We start from the raw sequence: 11,793 nt of genomic DNA, 5'->3' as shown, positions 1-11,793 counted from the left end.
TGCTATGTTAAGTGTATTGTTTAGTATGTCTGTGTCTTTTTTTTTTCATTAAATGTTTTTTTATAGTTATTTTCTTTTATAATGTTCTTGAAAGCTTATATTTTCTTTCACATGCAATTGGAAGGAGAATGAGTTGAAGTATTTTTTGTTGTGGATGTTAGTTTTTTGTGTTTGCAAGAGGGTGTAAGGTATGTGCTTTGTTATTTGATAATGGTCTTTTATATCTATGATTTTCTTATATTTGCAAAGGGCATGTTATGTTGATATGGTGCGTATTGATAATATGACTGTAATAATGTAAAGTTGATTTTCTCTTAATTTTCTGAATATTGACTACAATTATCATCTTTCCCTATAATTTCAAATGTCCTTTTATTATTTTTGGTTGTTTAGTATGCAGGTTGTTGGTTTTCTGATCTGGTGCATATTAAAGACCTTGTGGTGGAATATATTCTGATTTGGTGCAAAAAGTGAAAGACTTAGATTTGTGAATGATAGATGGTCTTCTGTTTTAAAAAAACTAAATATTTTTTTTGTTAATGGCATGTTGCATATGATAGCTTATATGGGTGATATGGATACTTTTGAAATATCATGTCAAGAGGGTCTTTTTTTTGTTTGAAGATTATATATAGCTGCACATATGACAAGTATATTTGTGAAGGAAGTATGAAGATTATATTTGTGAATTGTATTTTGAACAAATATTATAGCTAGAGACAAGGAAGTATGAATGGATTGATTTAATTATGTAAAGCTTTAATTTGAGCAATTGCTAATCACAAGTGGAATTAGAAGCATGAACAAATGAGTGTATTATTTTCTTATTTTTGTTTACTTGATTGTTGGAGATTTGAGCAGATTTGAGCACTTTGATAGTGCAATTTTGTTAGATCCCAAGCAAAAAAGCTTGAGTTTGAGCTTGATGTTAAGCTCGAGCTTGGCTTGATTAATTTATCAAGCCAAGCCAAGCTGAGCTCAAACTTTTGGGTTTTTCCATGAGCTCGAGTTCAAACATTATATTTAGGCTTGTCTCAAGCTCGAGCCAAGCTTGAGTATTTTATTTTTACTGATGAGCCAAGCTCAAACAGGCACTACTCGCTTGAGCTTGGCTCATTTACATCCCTACTACCCACCAACCCATTGGTTACCCCGACTACTACCATTGGGTTACCTTACTACCTAGCTCTATGACATGCATCAGATGGTCCCAACCATCTATTACTTTTTCTGGGTAAGATACCATCCCAACAAGGTATATTCCCAAAAGAAGTCACGGCTAGAAACCAAATATAGACCCCTTTTCTTCCCACCACCAAACCATACCTTCTGAACTCCTTTGACCATGGGCCTACATCCCTTGTATTGGTTGGGTACAGGTTGGCAGTGCTCTGGCCCTTCTGTGCTTGCTCCACTATCTTCTGTTTTTGTCTTCTTTTGTTCTCACGCCGTTTCTGCCGTGGAAGATTAGTTCTGTTTCATTCTGATGCGTGTTTTATGTCTTATTTCTTCTTGCGTTTCCTGCTGCGTTTGTCATTTCCTTTGATTTGGCTTTTCTTTCCTTCACGTGATTCCTGCTGTTGACACTTCTTGCTGTTCCTTGTTTCTTTTTATCGTGCTTCTTTCTATCAGTTTTCACGCCTATATTTTTTTTATACAAAAGGATTTGGGCCCTTGTGGGCTAAATAATGTTGATTGGATCAAAAGAGTCTTGGGCCCAATTTATCTTCATCTGCCAAAGCCATTTTGCTAGAGAACTGTATTCTACAATAAAGCTGTATTGTGCTGCAGATCATTTTCCCTTGCATTTCTTTCTTTGGACCTTTATTGCTCTTTGGTCTTCTTGGTGGGCCTTGCTTTTCATTGGGCTTTCCTCCGTATGGACTTTTGGGTACATATCAAAAAATGGGCATCAACAAACATCAAAAGGTAACATCTTCGGATTTTATGTAAAGTTCCAAAGGTTTTCACTTTTACAATTACAAACCTAACAATTCAAACAGGGGAAGAAGAAAGAACCAAAAAGATAAATACTTTCAAGGAAATGACCAAAAAAAAAGAATCAGGGAATTAACCCATTAAAAGCCAGAATATATAAGATTAAACTACAAGTTCCCAGCTTATTTACTTCAAAAAATCATGATCATAGTTTAAGAGTTGTAAGCTAAATGCCCCTGAAATATCCCTTCTGGAATTACTTTTTTTAGCCCATTTAAATATACATCTACCGCATAATTGATTCCAGGAAATATACCAAGGCTTAGGAACTGCCAGCTTCAAGACAAGTTTGAGACCTATTTCAACATAATTTGGAATGTCAAAACCAGATAACAATTTCCATAATGTATTTATCATTTATTTTCTATTACTTTTTTTTTTGGTATTTACTCATGTACCCAAGGGGATTTGAATCCCCAACCTCACTCACCACCCATACTTATATGGGTGTTTGAGAAGCCATTCGGCCCAAATGGCATTGGCAATTTCCTGAAAAATGAAAATTTTTAGACCATGTCACACAGGGTTGATAGAAAAGATATAGTCAAGTTAAATTTATAGGGAATGCAACCAAAAGAAAATCTTACAATTTCTTAAAAATTGGCATGAAAATCATTTCAAGAAGTATGAAATCTGAAAGATCATATTACATGTCAATCAATAGCATACCAGCTTACTTTATAAAATCTCAAGTTCATATTTCTTAAACTAATGAAGCTCATTCAATTTCTTAATATCATCTAATTTTTTTTCTAATCGTACAGCAACATGCAAGGCTTCACATTTCAAAAATTAAAAAGACTAAAATAAGTTTAACAAATTAAGCCCATAATTTAGCGTTACATTCATGACTTTGTGTTACTACAAATATTTTATGAAGGAGTTGCATGTACAATAAAGTCTTAGGATATAATTTATAAATAAGGCCTAGAGTGCAACTATATTTATATAGTGGTATTAAATATAGTTAATGGTAACTTTGGACTTATCAAGAGTTGACAGAAAAGCCCAAGGCTCATTGGAGCTAGTGTCTTATTGGTCCCTTTTGGTCCCATTCCAAGCCACACATTTAAGCCCAATTGGAAAGGCCCAAAAGGCCAGCCCAATTAGATAATCAGTTAAATACAAATGGAGAAACATACAGAATTTTCTGTGGAGAGAATTGAAAGAACACTATCTGCGAAGTGATGTAAGAAGTGTTAGACACTTTGACATTCTCCCTTTGGAACTGATCGAGGGACCACACATCTTGGGCGTTAGTGGAATTGGAGTGAAGATTGAAAGTGTTCCCAAGTTATTTTGATCTTCGGTTTTGAAATTCACCGCTCCAAGGTACACTCTCTTGTTCTTAATTCTAAAACTTATATAGTGCATGTTATCGATTGTGTATGAAGTAGATTCGTTAAATTTCTGCTGCGTATGTTTTGTATGCGATACAAACACGTGATTTTCCAACACTGTAGCGTCCTCTTCGAGTTGTGGCGGTGCTCAGGTTCAAGGATGAGGAAGGAGGATGATGCATTGGGGAGAGAATGGCGGCGGCGCAGGTGGGCAAGGATAGAGGAGTTGAATAATTGGTGGTCTTTTGGCTTTGGGGTTTGAGAGGTGTAGATAACAGAGGAGTTGGAGAGAGAATGGAGAGAGAAGCTGATGAGATTTTTTATGGGAAGGGTGTGAAGAGGAGAGAGGTATTACAGGCGGGTAGGGCTTGGTCGTTGTAGAGCACAACAGTGCAATCAATGCTATGTGGGACCTAGATAGTGACAGAAAGTTGGGATTTAAATTTGAGATAACTGTGAGAACAAGTTGCCAAACGAGCATATGAGTGAGTTTTGGGTTTTATTGAGTTAGAGTTGTGAAATATTGGGATATGAGTTTGAGTGAGGAGATTTGAGTTATGACTGTTGGGATATGAGTGAGTGACAAATCAAATAGGGCCTTAGAGGCTAGATTAAAATTACTAATAGATAAGTAAAATAAGTTGGCAAAATTAAGCCATGCCAAATATACACTTAATAAGTAAATAAAAGTGGGTTCCAACTAACTCAATTGGTAAAGTCTCTGATGGTTGAATAACAGATCTGGGGTTCAATCTCCGCCTACACCAAAAACTGATTGATGTCTTGATTTGATGATAAAGAGCTATCATCAGGAGCGGACGCCATAAGTTGAAAATCTTTCTCTAAAAAAAAAAAAAAGAAAGTAAATAAAAGTAAATTGAAGATGTCACTAGTTGTGGACCGCGGGCTTTCTTGCTATGCATCACAGGCTTAGCCGATTATTGTTGGGCTTGACATGATTGTGTCTTAGATACGTGTCTTGCTAGAGGTTGATAATGGAAATTGTAATATGTTGGCTACTGTGTAATGCTTTTGAAGGAATGGTGCTGTTACATACAAATGGGAGAAAATGAAGACGTTGGTACATATTTTAAAACCAAGATTTTCTTGGATACGGTTTATTGTGTTCCGTCTACCATTTACGTTGATACCATGAATCATATATATGAGAAATGATATGTACATAACATTTTCACAATATTTTTATAATAAATTTTAAAGTCCATTAAGCTTATATTCTAAAAAATATAATCCAAGATGGGCCAGATGAAATGCTTCTTGGGATCCCTTTTGTGGTGATCACATGTTAACTGCTGAAGAGTTGGGGTTGGGAGCCAAGCACAAAATTCACATTGATCCAAGGACGATTGGTGGCTGCCATTGCACTTTTTTATTGCATGCGAAAGAAACTTGTAGATACCAAAATAGTAATTTCAAACTATGAAAGATGTTTTTGGGCTTGGTGTGAATAATGTTTTTGGGCTATGCTTGGAGCGTAAGTGGATCATTAAAGAATTTAGATACTACTATCAATACCCCAAATTATAATACAACTATACAATCCCATCCTATTTTAGCTTATTTATTTATTTATTTATTATTTTTTAACTTATTTGAACTTGTATTTAAACTGGACCATGACACTTAGAAGCCCACACATCTTTTTTTTTTTTGTTTAATTATCATTATGATCCCTAATGTTTGCCCCATGTGTCAAAATGATCTCTAATGTTTTAAATGTGTTAATTTAGTCTTTAACATTTTGGTATTATGTTAAAATAATCCCGATATAAAGTGTTAAATGGGAAAAGCTATCGTGAACAATAATAATATTATAAATGTTATTTTTATACCACCTAAGCTTTCATGTGGCCTTAATTAAAAAAAAAAAACATCTAAACTAAAATTACAAACTTGACATAGTTGAGATTGAGATCCCTAGAGTCTCAACTGATATTAAGAAGATTGAGATCTCTCTCTCTAGAGAGAGAGAGAGAGAGAGAGAGAGAGAGAGAGAGAGAGAGAGAGAGAGAGAGAGAGAGAGAGAGAGAGAGAGAGAGAGAGTCCATGGTCAACATGTTGGTGGCTTAAAGATCAGGGGGAGGAAAAATTCCAAAATGAGAAGTTAAGTTTGGGATTAGGAGTGGATTGTGTTTGCAATGTACTTGAAAGGAACTGTATCTAAAATGTTAGCACTTAGCAGAACTAGGCATGAATTTCAACAAAAAAAAAAAAAAGTTTTTAAATAAATAATTGGATTTATTTTTGAAGGGACAATAAGTTTTCCATAAAAAACAGTGGGTTATCAAATAAAACACATTTATAAGATAACGAAGATCATTCTTGGCAAGAGCAATCAATCGGCTTCCCAATAGAAAAATTTTCACGAAAAAAGTTTACATATTATTTAGACTGTATTTGGGAATTATTTGTCATATTAAAAAGAATTACAAATTGCCATACAATACAAGCACTTTACTTTAGTTCTTAGCATCTTTAAGAAGATTATTGTCATTTTTTGAAGTATCCTTATATGTGAAAAAATTTGTGTATTTATTCTCAACAAGACGTACTTAACCAAGACAGAATGTTATTATGGCAAACGATGACTACCTTTGTCTTTTGTTGGATTACACTTCATTCACTGAACACAAAGTTATCAATTAGCTGCTTAATTGCTCCGCTATAATTGGTCCAAATCTTGTAAAATAAATAACTAAACTCGGACTTCTATTCAAAAAGTTGGAACTCTGTTAGGTGCCATCAGTTTGGACCATGAGAGCTAGCTTAAGCTTAACTTTAGAAAAAAAGTGATATTGCCTAATTTTTCACCCTTATATTGATAAAGGACTTCAGGGATTTCGAATAATTCATATATATATATATTTTGGGAAAGGGCTACGAAATAGTCAACAAATTCTTCTTCTTTTGGTCATCTCTTTGAGATAGTTTGCTTCTGAAATTCCGCTCTGTAGGGTTTACAAAGTCATTTTTCTTTGCTTCCAATCGCACTCTATAGAAATCCTCGTATAGTCATATTGACTTGAGAAAACAACCTAAATTTTGATGTGGCTCTTCTGGTCTTGCCCAAAAGATGATGCAATTGCGTACGTTTTTTTTCTTGTGAGCTACTAGAATAAAGAAGAAAAAAAAAAAACATCCATACTTCATTGTCAATGCAAAGAAAATATAATTTGAAGTGCTTATCACTCAACACAGGAGTCAGGATCAAAACGAGTGAGCAATTTAATTGAGAAGTCTTCAATTCCAAACACTTGGAGCAAGTAAAGCTTTTTTAATTAGTTAAAGTTCAAATGACGTTTTCTCCAACAGTAAAATCAATAAGCTCGTCAAACACGTGTTTCACAACTTTAATTCCTAAGATAATTGATCGGATTAAAAATTTAACATCTTTTCAACTCGTTACTCTAGAATGGACTTTGTTGGCTAAGGCACATTATATTATGTTATAATTTAATAAAATATCTGAGTTGCACCCAAATACAAAAAAACTACCGGTCTAACTAGCAACAACCCCCCATAATGGAGAAGTACCAATAATTGAGCACTCTTAATCCAATTATAGCTAATCTCAATTACAAGTGGCTTATTTAGTTTTATTTTGATCTCCTTAATTTAATCTCACTTAATACCTTCTTATTAGATTTAAATTTTAACAAATTCATCATTAAATAATATTTTCCTCTTATATTATTTATACTTATAATACTTAAAAAAATCAATAATTATATTATTAATTAAATATTTAAATTTTAAACTTTTATAATTTAAAATTATCCATAAAAAAATAAGTTTAAGAAACGAGTAATAAATAATATTTAATTAATATGTACATTAAATTCAAACATTAAAATTTACAATATGTAGTTATTACTTGCAGCGAAACATTATCCTTTAATATTTTAAACATTAACACAAAATTGACCAAGACCATTTTTCTTTTCCCACGTCCATACAAGCAAACAATACGAGAAATTTAGAAGTCGTACATAATTTCTGACCATTATCATTTTCAAATTAAAAAAAAAAAAAAGAAGTTAAATAGCACTAGTCTTATCCAAAGTTACCTCATGGTAGTGAAAGAGGAAATGGACGTTGACAAGATTGAACAAGTTTGAACCGTAGATGATAGAGGCGGCTGTAATCAGAGCCGTTCATCTCTTCCAAACGCGTTGCGAGTAGCTTTTTTTTTTTTTTCCATCTTTTCTCTATCGCGTTTTTTCGTGTCCCTTTCCTCGCATCTGCTCAGAAGTCACCACGTCACCAGAGCACTCTCTGAGTCTCTGTCTGTCTGTCTCTCTCTCTCTCTCAATACCAAAACCAAAACTTCATATTTATAAACCCCACTCACTCCATTTGAATTCTTCATATTCTCTCTCTCTCTCTCTCTCTCTCTCAATACCAAGAAATTCTCACAGAGACAGATTGAGACTTCGGAAACGGCTGATATAACGCAGAATATGGCGGGAACCGGTCAATACGGCGAATTTCCGGCAGTACCGACTCACGGAAGCCAGTTTATTCAATACAACATCTTCGGCAACCTCTTCGAAGTCACGGCCAAGTACCGCCCTCCGATCATGCCGATCGGCCGCGGCGCGTACGGTATCGTTTGGTACTAGTTTTTTTCCTCAATTTCTTTCTTCTTTTTAAAATTCTTGTTAGCTATCGTGGCTTTGTTTGATCGGCTGTAGTTGAATTTGTGGTGGTTAATTAATTATTTTGAATTTTGAAGCTCGGTGTTGAATTCGGAGACGAACGAGCTGGTAGCGATGAAGAAAATTGCGAACGCTTTTGATAACCACATGGACGCGAAGCGTACGCTAAGGGAGATTAAGCTGCTTCGCCATTTCGATCATGAAAATGTGAGTTAATTTTTTGATGTTACTATTAATCGTCTGTGATTAAACCTATATTATCAACTATAAAACTTAGATTTTATTAACAAAATTTTTATTTTTTATTTTGGACGGAAATTTTCAGATTTAAACTATATATGCTAGTTGACTAACTCAACAATTAATGCTTTTTGTTTGAGTATATTCTTTGCTTGATAATTAAACTATATGCTAGTTGACCAACTCAACAATTGTGAAAAAAGTTGTTTTAAAGGTGGATAATTGGGCATGTCAAACAAGTTATAGCTTTCGATTGCGATTTCCTATAGGAATGGAATGAGTAAATTATAAAGGAATATAATGAAATGGAATGAGTATATTAATAATGGAATAGAATCGAACTAAAATTACAGGAAACAATTTTTGGTAGTGTTCAACAGACATCTACTGCAGAAACTTGATTGTAATTATTATTTTTGGGGAACAAGAGTATTGCATTATTTATTATCTAAGTGTACACATGACATATTGATTTTCACAAAATTTTATAATATTCTTTTCTTGCTATTTGATTATGCATCATGAGATGAATAGGTTTTGAAAAGTAGACTGTGGTTTTGTTAGTACTGGAGTTTGAAAGGTGGATAATTGTGCGTGTTAAACAGGTTGTAGCTTTAAGAGATGTGGTTCCTCCACCTTTACGGAGAGAATTTACTGATGTTTACATTGCCACGGAACTCATGGATACTGATCTTCACCAAATAATTCGTTCCAATCAAAGCTTATCTGAGGAGCACTGTCAGGTATTAGTCTTTTTGGTTTTGACCCATAATTGTACAGTACCTCAACATTCAAAATTAAAACTGAGATTAACTTTTATGATTGGAATGTGCTGCAGTATTTCTTGTATCAGATTCTTCGGGGGCTAAAGTTTATACATTCGGCGAATGTTATTCATAGAGACTTAAAGCCCAGCAACCTCCTACTCAATGCAAATTGTGATCTTAAGATATGTGATTTTGGTCTTGCTCGCCCGACTGCAGAGAACGAGTTTATGACTGAATATGTTGTCACAAGATGGTACAGAGCACCTGAGCTGCTGTTGAATTCTTCAGATTATACTGCTGCCATAGATGTGTGGTCTGTGGGTTGCATCTTTATGGAGCTTATGAATAGAAAGCCTTTGTTTCCAGGGAAAGATCACGTGCATCAGATGCGCTTATTGATAGAGGTAAGAAAAACATTTAAGAGCAATTTTAGTTTTAAGAGAGCTCATTTACAGCTTTGGTATGTTTCTAAAGAGTTTTAGATTTAAGTTCTGAAATAGAAATAACATAACTTAATGTATTTATGGTAACAAGTAACAACTTTTCTATTCTGGTTTTTATTGATTCAATAAAGGTGTTTGATGGAGCTGATTTTTAATTAAAAAAAAAAAAAGAGATTTATGTAAACTGTCCCCTCTTCACAATTCTGAAGCTGATTAAGTATATTGGAATGAATTATTACTTTATTTTCTGAAAGGGATTTCTGCTGGATATATGCTTATTCATGCTTTTTTTATTTTTTATTTTTTATAGCTTCTAGGCACACCAACTGAGTCTGATCTTGGTTTTGTTCGAAATGAGGATGCAAGAAGATATATTCGCCAACTCCCCTCACACCCTCGGCAGCCATTAGCTGCGGTTTTTTCACATGTTCATCCATTGGCCATTGATCTCATAGAGAAAATGTTCACATTTGATCCTACTAAAAGAATTACTGGTAATTTTCTAAGCTACTGTCAGTCATATTTTTATGCTTTAGGGGACTGGTGAAATTTATTAATTGTTAATTATTGTATGGGTTTTGATGTGAAATTTTCCACCAATCACCTTGAAAAAGAAAGCCATCACCATGCTGTGGTTCCTAGTTATTTGAAACCTGCTTCTAGGCCATGTTAGCCATTCTAAGACATAAATATTCTTTTTGTATATTTGCTTAGGCGTTTCATAGCTTGAGCATAATAATACCATGTTCATTGAATAGAATCTTATTCCCTTTGAAGTGTCAAGGGGATTATAAGTATGAGTTGACATGTGTCAATGATATGACAGCAATAAACAAAAGAAGCGGCAACCAAAAGAATTTTTCCCCCTTGTTGTGAGTAGAATAATAAAATCATATGTTAGTGATGTGAAGGAAAAGACAAAGTGGAGCAATCAAAAGATGTCTCACTGTAGGGTCAACAAGAAGCAGATCAATTAGGTGGCTGGTGAATTGTAACTCATACATCAAGTGCAGTTTGAATCTGTTTTTTGTTCTTTATTTTTGAATAATCTAATTAGAGGTAGGCCCTACGTTAATTAATTTTCAGCATTGATCACTATTAATTAGGGAATTTGAAGATACAAGTTAAAAGGCTTATTTCAACGAATCTGGTCAAGAAAATGTGATTTGTACTTCTTGCAATATTATGCATTGTAGTTGAGTTTCCCATGTTCCCCTTCCACTCATCATCTTACCCAGAAAATTTGTAGATAAATGGAAATTATAAGTTGCTTCTCTGCTATAGTGTACGGGCAGCTATGATATGCAGGCTTTTGTCTCTCTCTAAAATTAGCATGTCCGAATTGTCCAAATGATAAAGATTGAACATTTTGTTTACTTTAAATGTGCATCTTTCAGTTATGGAGCCCACTTAGAAATATCCCCTTCTTCAATTTTTTACTCTGCAAGGTTTATCTACATGCACACAAAAACATGAACTTGCATGCATGTATTTGAAACTTTTCAGAATTACATATATAAAGCCATGCTTTCATCTCTAGATCTGGGAAATTATTAGTGCTTGAAACTGAATATTGTTATGTGACACTCTTGTAAGAGTCAATAGATTAATTATGGATGGATTATTCTTTAGATTGCCTGTGGTCATAATGTTGACATGTATGAAATTGAATTGGTGTAAAGCAGAAGACATGCTTTGAAGTTAAAGATTTGAGTTTAAATATCATATTTTCCTCACTGTACCTCTCTTTAATGGTAACATTTTGTCTCTGGACAGTTGAAGAAGCATTGGCCCATCCTTACCTTGCAAGATTGCATGACATAGCTGATGAACCAGTTTGCCCAAAGCCATTTTCCTTTGATTTTGAGCAACAACCCTTGGGAGAAGAGCAAATGAAGGATATGATTTACCAGGAGGCCTTATCACTCAACCCAGAGTATGCATAAATAAAAGCAACATTTGTTCTCAGTTTTATCTCATAATTTGATAAGCCTGTAAGTGACTGGGATAATATTGCAACCAGAAATCTAATAGGTCGCAGATTGTAGAACTGAGATCCTATTTCATCTGTGCCATTTCTCTGGTGGGTCTACTGATATTACATTACACCAATGACTGCCCATCATTTGTACTGGGCTTATGAATTTAATTTTGGGGTCACTTTTTATTTATTTTTTGTACCACTTGTATTTGCTTATTAGATGTGTCTGTATCTTAATTCTATCTGTGATATGCTAAAACTGTATTTGTATAGCGGGTTGAATTGTAACTAAGTCGGATTTAATGAAAATTACCTATTGTTTTGTTCTTCATATCAAGGTGCCAA

General features: G+C 34.0%; 1 protein-coding gene across 1 annotated transcript; it reads left to right on the top strand.

The window, feature by feature from the left end:
• Positions 1-7,542: 7,542 nt before the first annotated feature.
• On the top strand, positions 7,543-11,779 carry LOC142607476 (mitogen-activated protein kinase 3). The gene is made up of 6 exons (XM_075778985.1): positions 7,543-7,974; positions 8,095-8,224; positions 8,863-9,000; positions 9,096-9,428; positions 9,778-9,961; positions 11,244-11,779. The coding sequence occupies exons 1-6, from the start codon at positions 7,820-7,822 to the stop codon at positions 11,411-11,413; spliced, it is 1,110 nt and encodes a 369-aa protein (XP_075635100.1). The 5' UTR covers positions 7,543-7,819; the 3' UTR covers positions 11,414-11,779.
• Positions 11,780-11,793: the final 14 nt, after the last annotated feature.

This window comes from Castanea sativa, chromosome 8 (assembly GCF_040712315.1).
Source record: "Castanea sativa cultivar Marrone di Chiusa Pesio chromosome 8, ASM4071231v1".
Taxonomy (NCBI): Eukaryota; Viridiplantae; Streptophyta; class Magnoliopsida; order Fagales; family Fagaceae; genus Castanea; species Castanea sativa.
This window is presented reverse-complemented; position numbering and strand designations above follow the sequence as displayed.

What these genes read in the sequence shown, in the direction of transcription:
- LOC142607476 (XM_075778985.1), top strand. Translation starts at nt 7,820, where the DNA reads ATGGCGGGAACCGGTCAATACGGCGAATTTCCGGCAGTACCGACTCAC. An exon ending in TATCTGAGGAGCACTGTCAG is followed by an intron (nt 9,001 to 9,095) that starts GTATTAGTCTTT and finishes AATGTGCTGCAG; the next exon opens with TATTTCTTGTATCAGATTCT. An exon ending in TCCTACTAAAAGAATTACTG is followed by an intron (nt 9,962 to 11,243) that starts GTAATTTTCTAA and finishes GTCTCTGGACAG; the next exon opens with TTGAAGAAGCATTGGCCCAT.